Raw genomic sequence first — 17374 nt, forward strand, 5'->3', positions numbered from 1 at the left:
ACAGAAACAGCAACTTTGGGGAGAAGTGGGGTGACTAAGGGAGTCCAGTTGTTGGTGAAGGATGGGGTGCAAGTGAAAGTAACAAGCCTGGAAGTTATTCCAGGCAGCACAGCTTATGTAGTGAGCAATAAGAAACAATTTGGGAAGAACCCTCCAGCTAACCAACAGTTGTTGAGCTCAAGGATGTCTGCCTGGGACCAGTGTAGCCTGGTTCATTAAGGGTTAGAACCTCCAATGGCAACAAGTCCTTCAAATGGCCTCTGATCCATGGGCAGGTCTATCTGTGGCTAGGTAGAGCCATTGTGTGAGCTCCACATTGACTGATGTGGTGATACACATCTTCAGAGAGTTGACAAAGGGGCAATTTCTTCAAATACAAGACAAGGTCATAGTCTTTTTTGGGATAAGCCGCCTCGAAAGTCATCAAATAAAAATGGTGTTGGAGTAGTGGGGTATAATGCAGGTCAGGTGGCTCATAAGGCATTTCCTTTCAAGGGCAGGGGGTTTTCTATGCAAAATCTGTACTTATGTTGCCATGGAAACTGGACATGTTTTAAAATATCTAATCCAGAGATAATTATCAGTTATAAAGGAATTATGGAACAGGGCTATGAATGGTTTCCTTAAGAATTCAGGTTTCTTCTTACTTAAGGACTCCAGAGATTCTGTATATTAGGTTATTTCCATTTTGCAGATAAGAAAACCATGGTTAACATATATTATGGAGCTTTTCTTTTGTATAAGTGAATAACTAATGAAATTTTATTCTAGTCTTTTTCTTTTAAAAACAATCTGTTAAAGTGCAATATAGAGGATGTTTATTTAAATTTTTTTTAAATGTTTATTTTTGAGAGAGAGAGGGGAGAGAAAGAGAGAGAGAGAGAATGAATGAGTGGGGGAGGGACAGAGAGAGCGGGGACAGAGGATCTGAAGCGGGCTCTGCGCTGACAGCAGAGAGCCTGAGGAGGGGCTTGAACTCCTGAACCTTTAGATCATGACCTGAGCCAAAGTCGGACATTTAACTGACTGAAACACCCAGGCGCCCCAGGGGATGTTTATTTTAATTGACAAGACAGCACTGGCATGGCAGCAAATGTGTTTGCTTAAAAAAAAAAAAAAAAAAAAAAAGACAGGATGTCCCTTTCTAAATAAAATGTTCAAATTGTCTAAACTTAAACAGTATGCAGAATTCAAAAGGGAATAATTTTTGTGATGGTTAAAAATGAAATACAATAAGATACTGGTCTAAGCCAGCATTTCATACGTCACAGATAAGTCTTCTTATACAATGACAAGTCCAAGACCCAGAACCATGTAGTGTTAATTGAGGACTTTCTTCCTGTGCAACATACTCAAATCTAAACGACTGGTTCTCAAATGTGGTCTCAGACCAGTAGCATCAACACCACCCGGGAACTTGTTAGACATGCAAATTCTTGGGCCCCTATTCAATACAGGACTTTGGGGGTGGAACCAGGAAATCTGATTAACAAACTGATTCACCTCTCCAGGTGATTCTGATGCACCTTAAAATTTGAGAACCACTGCTCTTAAACATTGCAGTAGGAAGGTCTCAGGTCCAACATGGCCTGAGCTACGATTCTGAGTCCATGAGATGGCAAAGTTCCAGGGGACTTCGCTCGAGTGGGATTGGTGTATGAAAATGGGATCAAACTCTACTGATGAGGTCAGTGCAATGTTGGCATCAACACATTTCCATAGATATGCAAATTATCAATGCCAAGAGAGTTTATTGCTCAAAGTTAGCCTCAATCTTCTGTTTCTGCTATTCCTAATCCTCCTTTTCCTAGGCCATTGGCAGAAGTTGCTATTGCTAAAGGAAAACTGGTTTACTTAAACCAGGGATCTTGGTCTTGTTACTATTGACATTTTATCGCGAAGAGCTGTCCTGTGCACGTTTAGTGGCCTCCGTGGCCTCTACCCACTACAAGCCAGAAGTAATTCCCATCCTCCTCTCCCCTCCCACTAAGGCGTGACAATCAAAAATGTTTCCAGATGTTGTCAAGTATCGCCTGGGGGCAAAACTACACCTCGTTGAGAACCATTGACTGAAACCAAAGCATTTCCTTCAAGGGACGGATGTGACAGGAAGAACAGGATTCCAGAAGTCCCCCTGGGGCAACTCACATTGTAGGACCGGCCATGCCTCTGTCTCCACTGTACCAACACTATCTGGGCGATGACCAGTGCGCAGAGGAAGATCAAGATCATCTCCACGTGCATGGACTCATGGCCCCGGTGCATCTTGTACATCCTTTCCTGCTGCAGGCTGGAACCAGCAAATGAGGTCATCTGAAAAAGGCCTCAACCCTTGCACAGTATATTTAGGAAAAAAAAAAAGTTTGGGCTCATAGAAAGCAATTGGAGGTTTCAAATGTGGGGGTTTTAAGCTTTGATTATAGTTTTCCTGGTTGTTTTTTTTAATTAAAAAATTTTTTTTTAATTTTTCCTTTTCTCCCAGGCTTGAGGAGGGGGCAATGGAGAGGAGGAACCTGAGTTCATCAGGGATACCGATTCCTCTCAGCCCTTAGCTTGCCTGTGTGGTTTTGGCCTCAGCCTTGTCCTTTCAAGTTAAGGGATGGGGCTGAAAAAATCACTGATGGGCTCTGGACAGACCTGCATACCAGTCCCATCGCCACACAGTCTTGTGAAAGTGACTCATCCTCTCTGCAGCTCAGTTGCCTCCTTGCAAATTTAAAATAATGGCCCCTCGGTACTTCACAAGATTGTTCTCGAACTGCAAACCCCATGTTATTTTATTTGTTCTTAAATAAGGAATAATAATTATTATTAGATTACAATAAACTATGTTGAAAGGGCGGGCCTACTCCGGCCGACTCCATCTTGTTCTGTGTCCTTCACCTTGACCACACCTCCTCCCCTTGAGTAACCCCCCCCTCACCTGCCTAACAGGACTCGGACCCTTCCCCAGGACCCTTCCCCAGCCAATCGGCTGAGGCCATAGCCATTACCTCACCAACTGCCCCTAGGCCCCAATAAAACCTTTGTCCTTTTGAAGCTCGCTCTCTTTCCCTGGTATCTCACTGCTGCGTCGGTGCAGGTAGGGGATTGAGCTCGAGCTAGCTCGAATAAAGGCTCTTTGCTTTTGCATCGGACTCAGCTCCCTAGTGGTCTTTGGGGATCACGAATTCTGGGCATAACAATGTAATATATTATCTAACATATAATATATAGATTATTAGATTAAATATGAAATTTCCATTTTCGAAAGTCAAAATAGTAAAATATGGTAATTTCAAGTAATTTTTAATATTTTGAAGTAAAAGGATATCCTGCAGATGGTGCTAATGGAGAGAATGTTATCCAAAGGCCTCCAGAAAACTCCTGAGTGAGCCGTATAAATTTTTTTTTTTTCATTATAAGGAGAAAGAGGAAGCCTAAGTATTATCTTAGGCGGGCATATTTAGATGATGGCTGAATGTTTCAGTTTTTAGTTGGACTCTTGGTTTTGCATAACGGTAGAGAAAACACTATAACAGTATGTCATCTGATTTAACTTCCTATAGCAGAAGTGGCTTCAAAGAAAGCTTAGAGCAGTGGATCTTGAATGTTGCTGTAAATTGGAAATCACTGGGGAGTTTTAAATGTCTCAATGTCCAAGCTGTGGCCAGATCAATTAAATGACCATTTCTGTGTGTTATGGGCTGAACTGTGGGCTTCCCCACATTCATATGTTAAAGTCCTACCCCCCCTTCCCCACCAGTTACCTTAGAAGGTGACTGTATTTGGAGATAGGAACTTTAAGGAATAAGGTTAAATGCTGTCACTGGGTGGGCCCTAATCCAATCTGACTGGTGTCCTTAGAAGGAGATCCGGTTATAAACTCACACAGAGGGAAAACCATATGAAGATGCAGTGAGAAGGCGGCCATCTGCAAGCCAAGGAGAAGTGTCAGGAGAACCCAAATGTGCTTGATCTGGGACACCTTGATCTGGGACTTCTTGCCCCCAGAACTGTGAGGAAGTAAATTTCTGTTTAAACCACCTGGTCTGTGGTACTTGTTATGGTAGTTCAAGTTCCCAATGTGATTTTAAGATGCAGCCAAGATTGAGAACCACTGGGCTAGAGGAAGAGAGAGCAGTCCAGGGTCAAGATTAGGGCAACAGGGAAAATTATGAATGTTGCCAATCAAGTACTTTATAAATAGTGGTTAGCATTATCTTTGATCCCCAGTGGGGCACCATGAGTCACAAAATCTCTTTAAGTTTCTTTCCACTTATGACTAGATATGGTGTGAATTTAGTGTGCACATCAGAAAACACTGCAGAGCTGTGTCTGGGTGGCTCCGTTAAGCGTCTCTTGATTTCGGCTCAGGTCGTGATCTCACAGTTTTGTGAGTTTGAACCCCGAGTCAGGCTCTGTGCTGACAGTGTGGAGCCTGCTTGGGATTCTCTCTCTTTCTCTTTCTCCCCCTCCCCCACTCATGCTCTCTCAAAATAAATAAATAAAGAAAACCCCACAAACACTGCAGGGTAATACTCTGTGCCATAAGATTGTATAGCCTTTTAAAGGCACCCCTTGGGTATGTGGGTTGGGTTCTTCCCCCTTTACTAATAATTTATTTTTAAAAATTTTTAATATTTATTTATATTGAGAGTGAGAGTGAGAGAGAGTGAGAGAGAGAGAGAGAGAGAGAGAGCAGGGGAGGGGCAGAGAGAGAAAGAATCCCAAGCAGGCTATACTGCCAGCAGAGAGCCTGATGCAGGGCTTGAACTCACATGAAACATGAGATCATGACCTGAGCCCAAATCAAGAGTTGGACGCTTAACCTTATGGGAATGAGCCATCCAGGAGCCCCTTTACCATAACTTCTACAGCTACTCTAACGAGTAGAGAAGGACTAGGTGCCTCAGAAAAGGGCACTGAGGGTGCCCCCTGCTGGAGAACGTGTAGAAATGATCCTGCAGAGCCTAGTAAATCTTCTTGCCTGAGGTCAGCTTCTTTGAGATGGAATCTTAGAACGTTAACGCTGGAAGGTACATTAGACGTACTGAAACCCCTACACTCATCAAATGAAGAAGATGAAGTCCCTATCAGGTAAACAACCTGAATAAAATTACATTAATAGTCTTTGTGTTGGAAGCGAACTTAGGAAACACAAATGATTTCCAGAAGCTCATTAAAAAATACACTTGCTCCTCTGAAGAAATGGGACGTGAAGAAAAATAAAGGGGTACAAGAACTTATAGTTTTTACAGGCACAACAGCAAAATAATTATTTAATATTCTATTTAATGAAATGACTTTCAACTTAGGCCATGTAGATAGCAGAGTGAATTTATCATCAGCCTAAAATAAGACTTGCATGGATATAAAACAAAACATGCTTTGTGACATTCATCTATTATATATATAATTATATATAATGAAAACACTCATTGTATCATTATAGATAATGAAAACATCTCAAAATAACCTATGTGGATGTACTTTGAAGGTATCAAGTAGTATGCAAATGTAATAAGTATTTCCTATTTTGATTAGGAATACATTCATAATTGATTACCATAATGCAAAAAAGGAGGAACTTTTCATTTTTCATTTTTTTGGTGCCCACAGGGCCCTACTGGCCCCATAGTAAGTACCAGAACACAGGGGAAATAGCATATAAAGAAAACCACATGTATCTTGTGTCTAAAATAAATACTAACTTGACACTGTCCTATTTTGAAGGACATATAAACCCAGCTTTGTGGGACTGCATGAATCACTGTAGGAAATCCTTGCGGTTTGGTTTATCCTATCTTTGTGCATGCATGCTAAACTAACCCACCTTCTGTGCCCCGAGAAATTTACAAATAAATGATGGCTTTGTTTGATTTCTCAAACTGTTAAGGTGGAAATGTAATTTTTAGTTAAAATGTAAGTTTAAACAATTAAAAAAATTCTAATCACTTACTTCCATTCATCATCCGCAGAAAGCTTTGTGTGAGAGATCTGAAAAAAACAAAAAGAGCCCTTCTCAAAACTTCTTCATTTTTTCAGCTTGTATTTTACAGCATTACATGAGAAACTCAAGCCATGAAAAACAGTGATGTTTCCTAGTACTACAATAACTTAGGATGAAAACCCTAATAGAATATTTGCTTACGGAACTAAGACACACACACACACACACACACCCCAAAAGAGTAATTAAGTTACTGTTAATAAATATTTGATTCTGCTCCTGTCAGAGAATCAGATGAGCCTCCATTCCTGTAGTTTATTTGGCAATTCAGTCGAGTTGTAGAGAGTGGCCTCCCAATAAGCAGTGTCCCCTTGGCTTTTGGGATATGATATGTAAATCCTAAAAAGAAAATGATGCCTTAAATGATGCCAATGAGTAAATATCACCAAGTTCAAGGTTTTAGAGACCGAGCTGACCAGAGGCTCGACTTGTTTGGGGCATCTTTTGTGTCCTCCTGTTAATTTAATTCAAAGCCTGGCCCCAGGGAAGAGGGTAATCTGGCCTTGCCCTTGCAGACTGAGCTTGAGAACACAGAGACCAGGAAGTGTTTTCGAATGACCTACGGATTGTAGGCACATGCTGCCTTCCCTTGATCACTACTAATCTATTACATTTGGTCATTTGAAACCTTTAAGGCAATCCTTGAAAAGACATAATCTTATAACTTTCATGGAGAGCACAGACAGCTTAATCCCTAGTCCTATATGTTAAAAGCTAAAATCCCCAATGACAGCAAAGAAGGGAATGCAAATAAGACATTTGTTACACAAATCTGATATTAAGTAGGTGTTTTTTCTATATGTTTTATTCAAATGGCACCAGCAAATCTGACACATGGAATAAAAAAATAATGCCATCCATTCAATCTAGGATTTCTCTGACTTGGGGTAAACAGGTTTCATAATAAAAATCTGTGCTTCTGCCACAAGATTGAGGGGTTCCCTTAGAAGGGAGAATAACACAGCTAAGTAGAGGCTTAGGCAGTATTTGCACAATGCCAGGACTTGCCAGATAATGCCAGGAAGGAGGATAATGCCAGGAAAGAGGAAATGGGTGAAGCAGCAGGTGATGCTGGCAGCTTCTCTATGGTTCCCTGCTTCTGGGTGATCCCATCAGGTGGTCCCTGATATTCAAATGGTGGTCAAAACAACTGGAGAGCCTCAGGAGGTCCACTGAGAGGGCTAGTTGAATCTTTAGACCCCAGGGTTTCCCCAGCCCCATCTTCTCTTAGGGACAGTGAGGTATCTGGCTTGGGGCTGGGCTGGGACAGGCAGAGACAGTAGGGGGAAAAGGCACAGTGCTTGTGCATTCACTCCAGCCCTGGATGTGTCCATTTACTGTGCCTCTCCCACAACCCTTCACCCCACATCTGGGGCCAACAGGGAATCAGTGGGGCACAATCACTTTATTACTGTGGGCAGAGGACCCTGGGTGCCTATGGGCTGGGGGTTGGGGGTTGGGACACATGGGGTGGGTTGGGAGGTGGCCCTTGCACTCTCCTGTTTCTGGCTATCCCCCCATTGTAGGGCTGAGGGCAAAAAGCAGCATCCCTGGGGTTGGGGAGAATAAGGTCCTCTGAGCACTGGGATCTTCCAGGAGCATGAGGACATTACTGCTCGTTGCTGAGCTCCTGCCTACCACCTGCCAGGAGAGTCCACCATTGGTTTCTGAGAACAGCTGAAAGTTGTTGCCTCTGGGGAGTGAAAATCAAGAATGGGGAAGATGGAGTGGTGATGGGGTCCCACTTAAGTCTTGTAGAACTCTTTGACTCTTTAAATTGTAGATATACAGAATTTTAATAAAAATTAACATTAAAAAGAAAACATTTCCATAAGATAGTTTTCACTTAAAAGTATGACAAGGAACTCCGATGATACAAATGTTATTCCTCTTAATTAAGTTGCTGAGTTCCCTACATCTTGTATCCTGATCTTTTGCCTTTGTTTCTCTCTTATTTTCAGCTTCATTATTTTCCATAATTTTATCTTCTACATCACTGATTTGCTGCTCTGCTTCATTCATCCTCACCATCATGGCATCCATTTGAGATTGCATCTCGGTTATAGCATTTTTAATTTCAGCCTGACTAGATTTTAGTTCTTTTATCTCTGCAGAAAAGGATTCTCTGGTGTCTTCTATGCTTTTTTCAACCCCAGTTAGAATTCTTATAATCGTGGTTTTAAATTCTAGTTGAGACATCTTAATTATATCAGTGTTGATTAAATCCCTTGCCATCATTTCTTCCTGTTCTTTCTTTTGGGGTGAATTCCTCTGTCTTGTAATTTTGGAGGTAGAAAAAAATAATGAAATAAAATAAAAATAAAAAAGAAAACAAACATTAAATAAAGGAAGCTAGATCCTCACTATGTTTTGGTTTGATAGTTAAGAGAAGCTTGATAGAAAAGAGAAAAAAGAGAAAAGAAAAAAAATTAAAAGAAGAAATTAAAAATTAAAAAAATTAAATAATTAAATAGAATTAAATAAAAGAATAAAATTAAAAATTTGCTCTTTCTGTATTTAAGAAAAAAAAAGAAAATAAAAAAAACCAACATAAACAAAAACAGAAGCAAAGAAAATGAATAAACAAATGAACAAACAAAAAGAAACCCAAATGAAGCTCAATCCAGTTTCCCACAGAACTGAAACTCTGCAGCACAAAATGATCCATATACTAAGTGGGTGGAAGAGATCTTGTCTTCTGGGGGAGAGACCTGCTGCTCTGCTTCTCAGGCTGATTTTTCCTAGTGGAGATGATATGATACTCTATGTGGAAAACCCAAAAGACCACCAAAAAATTGCTAGAATTGATCCATGAACTCAGCAAAGTCACAGTATATAAAATCAATGTCTAGAAATCTGTTGCATTTCTATATACCAATAATGAAGCAGCAGAAAGAGAAATCAAGGAATTGATCCATTTATAACTGTACCAAAAACCATATGATACCTAGAAATAAACCTAACCAAAGAGGTAAACGATCTGTATGCTAAAAACTATAGAAAGCTTATGAAAGAAATTGAAGAAGACACAAAAAAATGGAGAAACATTTCATGCTCACGGATGGGAGGAAGAAACTTTTTTTTTTTAATATTATTTATGGGGGGGAGGGGCACAGAGAGAGAGAGGGAGTGAATCTTAAGCAGGCTCCATGCTCAGCGCAGAGCCAGACACAGGGCTCAATCCCACAACTGTGAGATCATGACCTGAGGTGAAATCAAGAGTCGGACGCCTAACTGACTGAGCCATACAGGTAGGTGTCCCAAGAACAAACACTGTTCAAATGTCCATACCACCCAAAGCAATCTACACATTCAACGCAATCCCTATCAAAATAACACCATCATTCTTTATAGAGGTAGAAAAAACTACTCTAAAATTTGTATGGAACCAGAAAAGACTTTGAATAGCCAAAGTAATGTTGAAAAAGAAAACCAAAGCTGGAAGCAATCACAATCCCGGACTTCAAGCTGTATTACAAAGCTGTAATCATCAAGATAGTATGGTACTGGCACAAGAACAAACACATAGATCAATGGAACAGAATACAGAACTCAGAAATGGACCCACAACTATATGGCCAACTAATCTTTGACAAAGCAGGAAAGAACATCCAATGGAAAAAAGACAGTCTCTTCAGCAAATGGTTCTGGGAAAACTGGACAGCAACATGCAGAAGATTCATTTTTCTTACACTATACAATAAATTCAAAATGGATGAAAGACCTTAATGTAAGACAGGAAACCATCAAAATCCTAGAGGAGAACACAGGCAGCAACTTCTTTGACCTTGGCTGCGGCAACTTCTTACTAGACATGTCTTTGGAGGCAAGGGAGACAAAAGTAAAAATGAACTACTGGGACCTTATCAAGATAAAAGCTTCTGCACAGTGAAAGAAACAATCAACAAAACTAAAAGGCAACCAACAGAATGGGAGAAGATATTTGCAAATGACATATCTGATAAAAGGTTAGTATCCAAAATCTATAGAGAACTTACCAAACTCAACACCCAAAAAACAAATAATCCAGTGAAAAAATGGGAAGACATGAATAGACACTTTTTCAAAGAAAACATCTAGCTGGCTAATAGACACATGAAAAGATGCTCAACATCACTCATCATCACGGAAATACAAAAAAAAAAAACCACAATGAAATACCACCTCACACATGTCAGAATGGCTAAAATTAACAACTCAGGCAACAACAGATGTTGGCGAAGATGCAGAGAAAGGGGAACCCTTTGGCACTGTTGGTGGAAATGCAAACTGGTGCAACCACTCTGGAAAACAGTATGGAGGTTCCTCTAAAAGTTAAAAACAGAGCTACCCTATGACCCAACAATTGTACTACTATTTATCCAAAGGATACAAAAATGCTGATTTGAAGGGGCATATGCACCCCAATGTTTATAGCAGCGCTATTAACAATTGCCAAATTATGGAAAGAGCCCAAATGTCCATTGACTGATGAATGGAAAAAGATGTGGTATATGTATACAATGGAATATCCCTTGGTGATGAAAAAGAATGAAATCTTGCCATTTGCAACCACGTGGATGAACTAGAGTGTATGATGCTAAGTGACATAAGTTAGTCAGAGAAAGACAAATATCATATGATTTCACTCAAATGTGGGACTTAAGAAACAAAACAGATGAACATAGGGGAAGGGAAGGAAAAATAAAATGAGATAAAAACAGACAGAGAGGCAAACCATAAGAGACTCTTAATATAGAGAACAAACAGGGTTGCTGGAGGGGAGGTGAGTGGGGGGATGGGCTTAAATGGGTGATGGGCATTAAGGAGGGCACTTGTTGGGATGACCATTGGGTGTTATATATAAGTGATGAATAACTAAATTCTACCACTACTGCACTATATGTTAACTAGCGCTGATGAGGAAAACGGGCCTTCTCATGCCCTTCAGGTGTGTTGTGTACATTAAAACAGTTTCTCCAGAAAGAAATTTGGCAGGGCATGTCAAAATCTAAAGTGTTTGTTTATTCTATGTAGAATAGCGTAAGAATAATCTCTCACAAAATGAAGAGACAAATACACAGGGAAAGTGACACAGGTGTTTACATAGTTTTATTTATAATATTGAGAAATTGGCAACAATCTATGTGTCAACCCATGAGGGATTGGTTAATGAGTTATGATATATCTATAACAAAGGAAATCAATTGGCTCTTTAAAATGATCATGCAGATCCATATTTATTGACATAGAAATATTTCCATGACATATTTTAAGAGAAAAAGCATGCTTTGAAAACAGTTGTATAAAATATAAGCCTATTAATGTAAATATACAGTTACGTAGAAGAAAGAAACATCCAGAAGAAAGAGATATCCAGAGCAGTCACCAAAATGCTAACAGGAATGATCCATGGGTGCTGGTGTATATTGGAATATTTATTCCTTTTTTATATTTGTCCATATTGAATATATTCTGCATGAACATATGTCATTTAAATTTTTTTTTTTTGATGTTTATTTTTGAGAGAGAGAGCACAAGCAGGGGAGTGGCAAAGAGAGGGAGGGAGACACAGAACCCAAAGCAGGCTCCAGGCTCCAAGCTGTCAGCATAGAGCCCAACACAGGTCTTGAACCCATGACTCCAGAGATAATGACCTGAGCCGAAGTCGGATGCTTAACCGACTGAGCCACCAATGTGTCCCTGAATATATGTCACTTAAAAGAATTTAAGATGTCATTTTGATTCTGCTTCTCCTTTCCCCTGCCTCCTTGTCTATCAATTGCCAAGTCTTTTTTCCCTGCAGGACATTCCTGTTTACCTCTCCTCCCCTTTAACTCCCTTCTGAGCTTCAGATTCTTGTATCCACATGCCTTCTACATATCTCCACTTGGATGTCCCTCAGACACACAAGCTCAAGCTGCCCCAAACTGAGCATAGTAATTTCCCTCTAACTTGGTTCCATCCCAGTGCCCCCCTCTCACTCAGTAGCCCTACATCCCACGTAACCAGTTGTTCAAAACAGAAATATGGGATGCCATTCTTGACCTTAATCCTCCACTTCCAACCCAGTACCCTCCTGCAGACCTTACCCAAATACTTGGCGAACCACTTCTTTCCACCTCAGTGGCCTCTATGCCAACCATTGTTCCTTCATTCAACAAACATCTATTGATTACATCCTGGGTACCAGGCACTGGGGTAAGAGCTGCCATACCATAAAAGTGAATAAGACATACAAGTTTCCTGTCCTCATGAATTGGGTCTTGTGCTCTAGAGAAAGTGTGGACAATGACCAAGTAAAGAAAACAATGACCTAATGTGGTAAATTCTATGAAGAAGCTAAACAGAATGTGTGATAAAGAATAACCAGCATGGGGCGGGGCTGTTACTCGTTAGACTGGTTGGCAAGGCCTCCCTGAGCCTGAGGACGGATCCAACCTGGTGCGCAGAGGGTTCTCTTCTTCCAGGGGGGCTCCTACCTCCACTCCTTTTCTCCCTTCAAACAGTGAGGGTGATCCAATGAAAAGCAAACTGATCACATTTCTTCCCCCGCTCAAAACACAAGTGGCTGCCCTTGTCCCTAACATAGCTCCTGTGGCCCTTTCCAGCTTCTTTTCTTTCCATTGCCCCTGCACAGCCTCTGCTCCAGCCAAGCAGAACTTTTCTGTCCCCTGAATGCTTTTCCTCCACTTTTTTTTTTTTTTTTTTTTTTTTGCTTTTCAAACCCCCTTTCGGGATGCCCTGGACTCTGCTTCCTCCAAGAGCCTTTTGGGTTAGGCCTCTCCAGTGGGTCCATTGTCCACTGAACACTGTTACCCCATGGCATGGTCATCGGTGATTTATTACTTGTCTTACTCCACCACTGAATACTCCCTGTCTGGTAACATTGCACACTCAGTCAATACACAGTTGACTTTTGAACAATGCAGGGGTTAGGAGCACCGATCCCCCCACAGTCAAAAATCTGTGTAAAACTTTTGACTCCCTGGGACTTTACTACTAATAGCCTACTGTTGACTAGAAGCCTTAGCAATAACATAAATAGCCGATCAACACATATTCTGGATGTTATATGTATTGTATACTGTATTCTCACAAGAAAGTAAGGTAGAAAAAAACATGTTATTAAGAAAATCGTAAGGAAAAATGCATTTGGAGTACTGCCCTGTAAATAATCTGTGTGTAAGTGGATCTGTGCAGTTCAATCCTGTGCTGTTAAAGGGCTAACTGTATTTGAAAACTGCCTCCCTCTTAGTGCCAGCCCTCATCATTTCTTACCTCAGCTGCTGCCTCCAAATTAGTTTCCCCACTTTCAACTCTTCACAAAAATCCATCTGTTAGAAAAATATCGCTAAAACGAGTGGCAAAACCAGAACAGTAAACTCAAACTACTGCTATCCCTGGGACATATGTGAGCAGGAGCTAAGGATGTTAGGCTTGGAGAGCTGTGTTCAGTGATATGGAATCCATATCACTGGGCAAGGACAAAACTTCCACGGATGGAGCGGTAGGGAGGGGCTGTGTCTGGCCTACTCCAAGGTAGAGAACAGTGTTGAGGCAGAGATGGGTCCTCTGGGGAAATCAAAGCCTGCAAAGCAGGCCTCAGACAAGCAGAAAAGAGAACTGCCGAGTCCATGCTGTCTACTCTCTTGCACCCTAACTTTGAGGAGTCTCAGGAGCACATAGGGTGTAGCTGGCTTCCTAGGCCACAGGGAGAAGGAGGATGGGGAATAGGGAGGGGGTGTTTGGCACAAAGAGGTACACAGGGAGCTGGGCAGACTAGAGTCCCAGATCATGAGGTTATATGTTTATTATTTATTCACTTATTTGTCCAATAAACATTTCCCGAGGCCCTGCCATTTGCCAGACTCTGTGCTTCGTTCTGGAAATACAGTAGCCAGCAAAGCAGAACAAGGGGGGATTAAGGGACAAGCTCTGAGTTGCTCCCAGGACAGAGTTAACAGGGGACCACACCTCCTGAGGGCAGTGGGCAAGGCAGCTATGGCACCCTTAAGGGAGAGCCAACATCAGCTGCAGAAGTGACTCTGCCAGTCTTCTGCCCTTCCCAGCACGCAGACTTCTTCATCCATAACGCTCTGTGAACGATCTGATCTGGGTTTGAAACCAGCAAGTAAGTCATGGAGTTCCCTTATAGCTTCCCCATGTTAGAGAATAAATCTCCAATGCATAGCATGATACAAAACTTGCCATAACCCAGCTTTCTCTTCCTACAAGCCTTCATGAACCCTGGATTTCTGCCAGGGTCATAGTGAATATCCACTCTCACCCCCACCTTTCTCCATGGTCATTTCCCACCCCCCACCCCCAAATTCTTTTCACCTCCAAGTAATTTGGTATTCCCATTTCCTGCATGGAGAATTCTCATTTCCTCTCATGGCCACATGGAATCTCACCCATCCCCCTGAGGCCCAGCTCAAAAGCCCAGCCACCCCCATCCGCCCAGTCAGCCTTGCCCACCCTCCCTACCAGAAGCAATTCCTCGCTTCCTAGAAATCCTACAAACTTCACTTGAACAGTAATTTCTTTGGGGACAGTAATTTCTTCCTACCCTCTATGAGTTATTTTGTCCTTGTTATACTGGGATGTGAGTTCCCAGAGGAAAGGTCTACCTCTAACTGTATCCCCGTATCCCAGGAGGAGCACAGTTCCTGCTATGTGATCATGGCCTAAGAATCATCTATAAATGAAAAATAGTAATGACGGGGTTTGAAATCACCATGGGAAACCTAGAGGGGATAGCTAGCCTACAGATTCTCAAAGCTTGAGCATCAGCACCTCCTGGGAAATAGTATGACTTGCAAAATGATGAGGCATTATCCCAGAGGTCAAGAATTAAAAACCCTGGGGGCAGAGTCCAACCATCTGCTTTTTACCTAGCTTTCAGAGTGATTCTGATGCTCGCTGCAGTTTGAGAACCATACAGTCAAGCCTGATGTACACCCAGCACCCTTCAGCTGTCCTCTTCCTTCACCTGGGCCCTGGGGCTTCTGTCGGGGAGCTGGAAGGAGAGAGGGGCAACCAGTACTGAAAGCAGGGAATGGACAGGGATGAGTCGGATAAAGCTCATTCTGGAGGAGACGGAGTGGGGGAGGCGGGGTAAGGGAGGGGAAAATGAGGAGTAGGGGATGAGAAGGGAGAGGAGCGGGAGAGGGAGAGAGAAATGGAGAGGAGTTCGGCTCCCGTGGGGTGGGGTAGGGAGAGGCGACGCCACGAGCACCTTCCAGAAAGGTCATCCGTGCCGCGGCGGGGGACTCGGAGACCAGTCCGTGCGGCCACCCAGCCCCCGCGTGAGCCTAGGCACCCTGGCCCCGTGTCCCCCCGCCTGCGCCCGGCGCCCGGTACCTGCTCGTGCTGGGGAGGCGCCTCCGGCCCCGGCGCCGCCTCGCGCACCGGGGCCCCCGCGGCCCCCGCGGCCATGCCTCCGCCGCGGCGGCTCCAGCGCCCCGCGGGCCGGGGAGGGTCTCCGGGAGGCCGCTGGGGGACGCCCTTTCCGGCGCGAGCGCCGGGTGCCATCTGAGCCTGCGGCGGCCCCGCCCCGGGCCGTGCGCCTCCCCTTCGCCCTGCGCCCGCGTCCCACCCTCCTCCTCGCTGAGGAGACCCTTTGGGGATCTTCCCCTCTGCAGACAAGCAGTGGTCGGCCATCGCGGCTCGTACGACATCCTGCGCCCGGCCCTGTGGGCTGGATAGGGGCCGGCGGTTTTATCACCAGGACGCAGGGCTGGAGGCCGGCTCGGAAGTAGGTAGGAAGAGATGTGGGGCGTACGGAGAGTGAGAAATGGAGGTGAGAGAGGGAGCGGGGGGTCGTTTTCTCCTCCGCCCCTTTCCTCAGAAGCCTTCACCCGAAGGCGGGAGTTCAGGTGGCTGTCCAAATCCTGGGAGACCAGGAGCCAGCTACACCCTATGTGTTCCCGAGACTCCTCAACCTCTGTTGCATCTCCAGTGGCGTTCCTGTCCCAGGGCCCATAGCCCCTTCTTTCCTCTTATCTGCAGTTTTAATAATTTGGACAGGTCCCTGGTGAAGTCACACCTAGCACCTCCAAAGATGATGGCGGGGGGGGGGGGGGGTGCGGGGGGGCGGGAAGAGAGAAGATGGAGCCTCTAGGCCCGGGTGCACTTCCCCCTGGGAAATCATTCCCAGCTTGCCTTTGTCCCCCCCCCACCTTCAGGGGTGTTCTCCTTGACCTCAGCAGTAGGCCTGAGCCTGCACTTACGGCCCAGAAAAGGCTGGAACATTTGGGGAAGCTTTTAGGAATGCACTGGTGTTAATGGAGGGCAATAGACAAAAAGGGAACAGGTAAGTAGGCAGTCTGACTTACAAAATATGGCTTACTCCATTCCAGTTTGTGATGGCTCATAGTTTTCAACACCTACACGGAGGTACCCGTGGAGGCTGCTGGACACATCTCTGCCATGGTGGCCTTGCCACCTAGCAGAGTGTAGAGACAAACATGCAGGACAATTAGTTGTGTTTCCTGTTCCAAGTACTGTGCTCTGTGGTAACGCATTCAGTTTTCACAACAAGGTCACAAGGTGGGTGGTGTTATTATCTCCATTTTACGTGAGAACATTGAAGCACGAGAGGTGCAGAAGTTGGCCCAAGTTCCAAAACTAGTAGGTTAGGTACAGTGGGAATTTGCCTTTTGGATTCAAGGGTGGACAGGAGGGCTCAACTATGATTCAGGACCTGGGGACCAGTCAGAAAGCTATTGCTATAGTTCCAGTGAAAGACAGCAATGGCCTCGGTGGTGTCTGTGAGTGTGTGTCGGGGTGGGATGGAAAGGAGATGGAGAGATGTGGATGGAGCCAGGAGATTTAGTTAACAGAATCTGTAAGACTTACTGATCCTCTAGGATCCTGCCTGGCATTTGGGCAGAGGGTGCTGAGAATGGGAATACTCAAAGAGCAGGAGATTTCTGGGTATAAAGATAATGAGTTCATTTAGACATGTTGCCTTCCTGCCTAGCTCTTGGCCTGTCTTCATGTGGCAAAGGCCATTTTTCTCTCCAGTCCAGGATGTCCTCGAATTCATCTGGATTCCTCTAAGTCAGCCATCTGCCCTCCCCAAGCCCCTGTAAAAGGTCCAGATGGAAATAGAATTTCCCTATCCTATAAACTCTGGCCCATTATCATTACCTAAGTTTTGGCTCCCTGATATGAGATTCTCTTCCTTGGTTGATTGACACCAGAAATGTCTACATATTTCGCTGGAGACACAGGTAAGCACAAAGGGAATTCTCTTCCTTCTGATTTCAGCTCAACAACCATCAGAGACTAAAACTCAAAAAGTTCATTTCTTCTCCACTGGTGATAATGGACTTACTCTACTCCACTCTATCATGCCTGGTTCCTTTAGTGACCCATTTCCAGATATAGGACCAA

General features: G+C 43.6%; 1 protein-coding gene across 5 annotated transcripts in view; it reads right to left on the minus strand.

Annotated features, from left to right (window-relative positions):
• Positions 1-15652, minus strand: part of RNF175 (ring finger protein 175) — a 47591-nt gene extending 31939 nt beyond the window's left edge. For 2 of the 5 annotated variants that reach the window (XM_078445680.2, XM_078445679.2), the window contains exons 1-3: positions 15338-15652; positions 5942-5979; positions 2149-2290 (exon numbers count right to left, since the gene is read on the minus strand). In XM_078445680.2, the coding sequence (XP_078301806.2) occupies positions 2149-2290; positions 5942-5979; positions 15338-15637 (480 nt within the window). In that variant the 5' untranslated portion in view covers positions 15638-15652. Of the gene's footprint in view, positions 1-2148; positions 2291-3749; positions 3819-5941; positions 5980-13252; positions 13291-14868; positions 14994-15337 lie in introns of those variants that run through there. The other 3 variants (XM_078445681.2, XM_078445682.2, XM_078445683.2) reach the window with 3 other exon arrangements.
• Positions 15653-17374: the final 1722 nt, after the last annotated feature.

Source organism: Panthera onca, chromosome B1, assembly GCF_046562875.1.
Source record: "Panthera onca isolate mPanOnc1 chromosome B1, mPanOnc1 haplotype 2, whole genome shotgun sequence".
Classification (NCBI taxonomy): Eukaryota; Metazoa; Chordata; class Mammalia; order Carnivora; family Felidae; genus Panthera; species Panthera onca.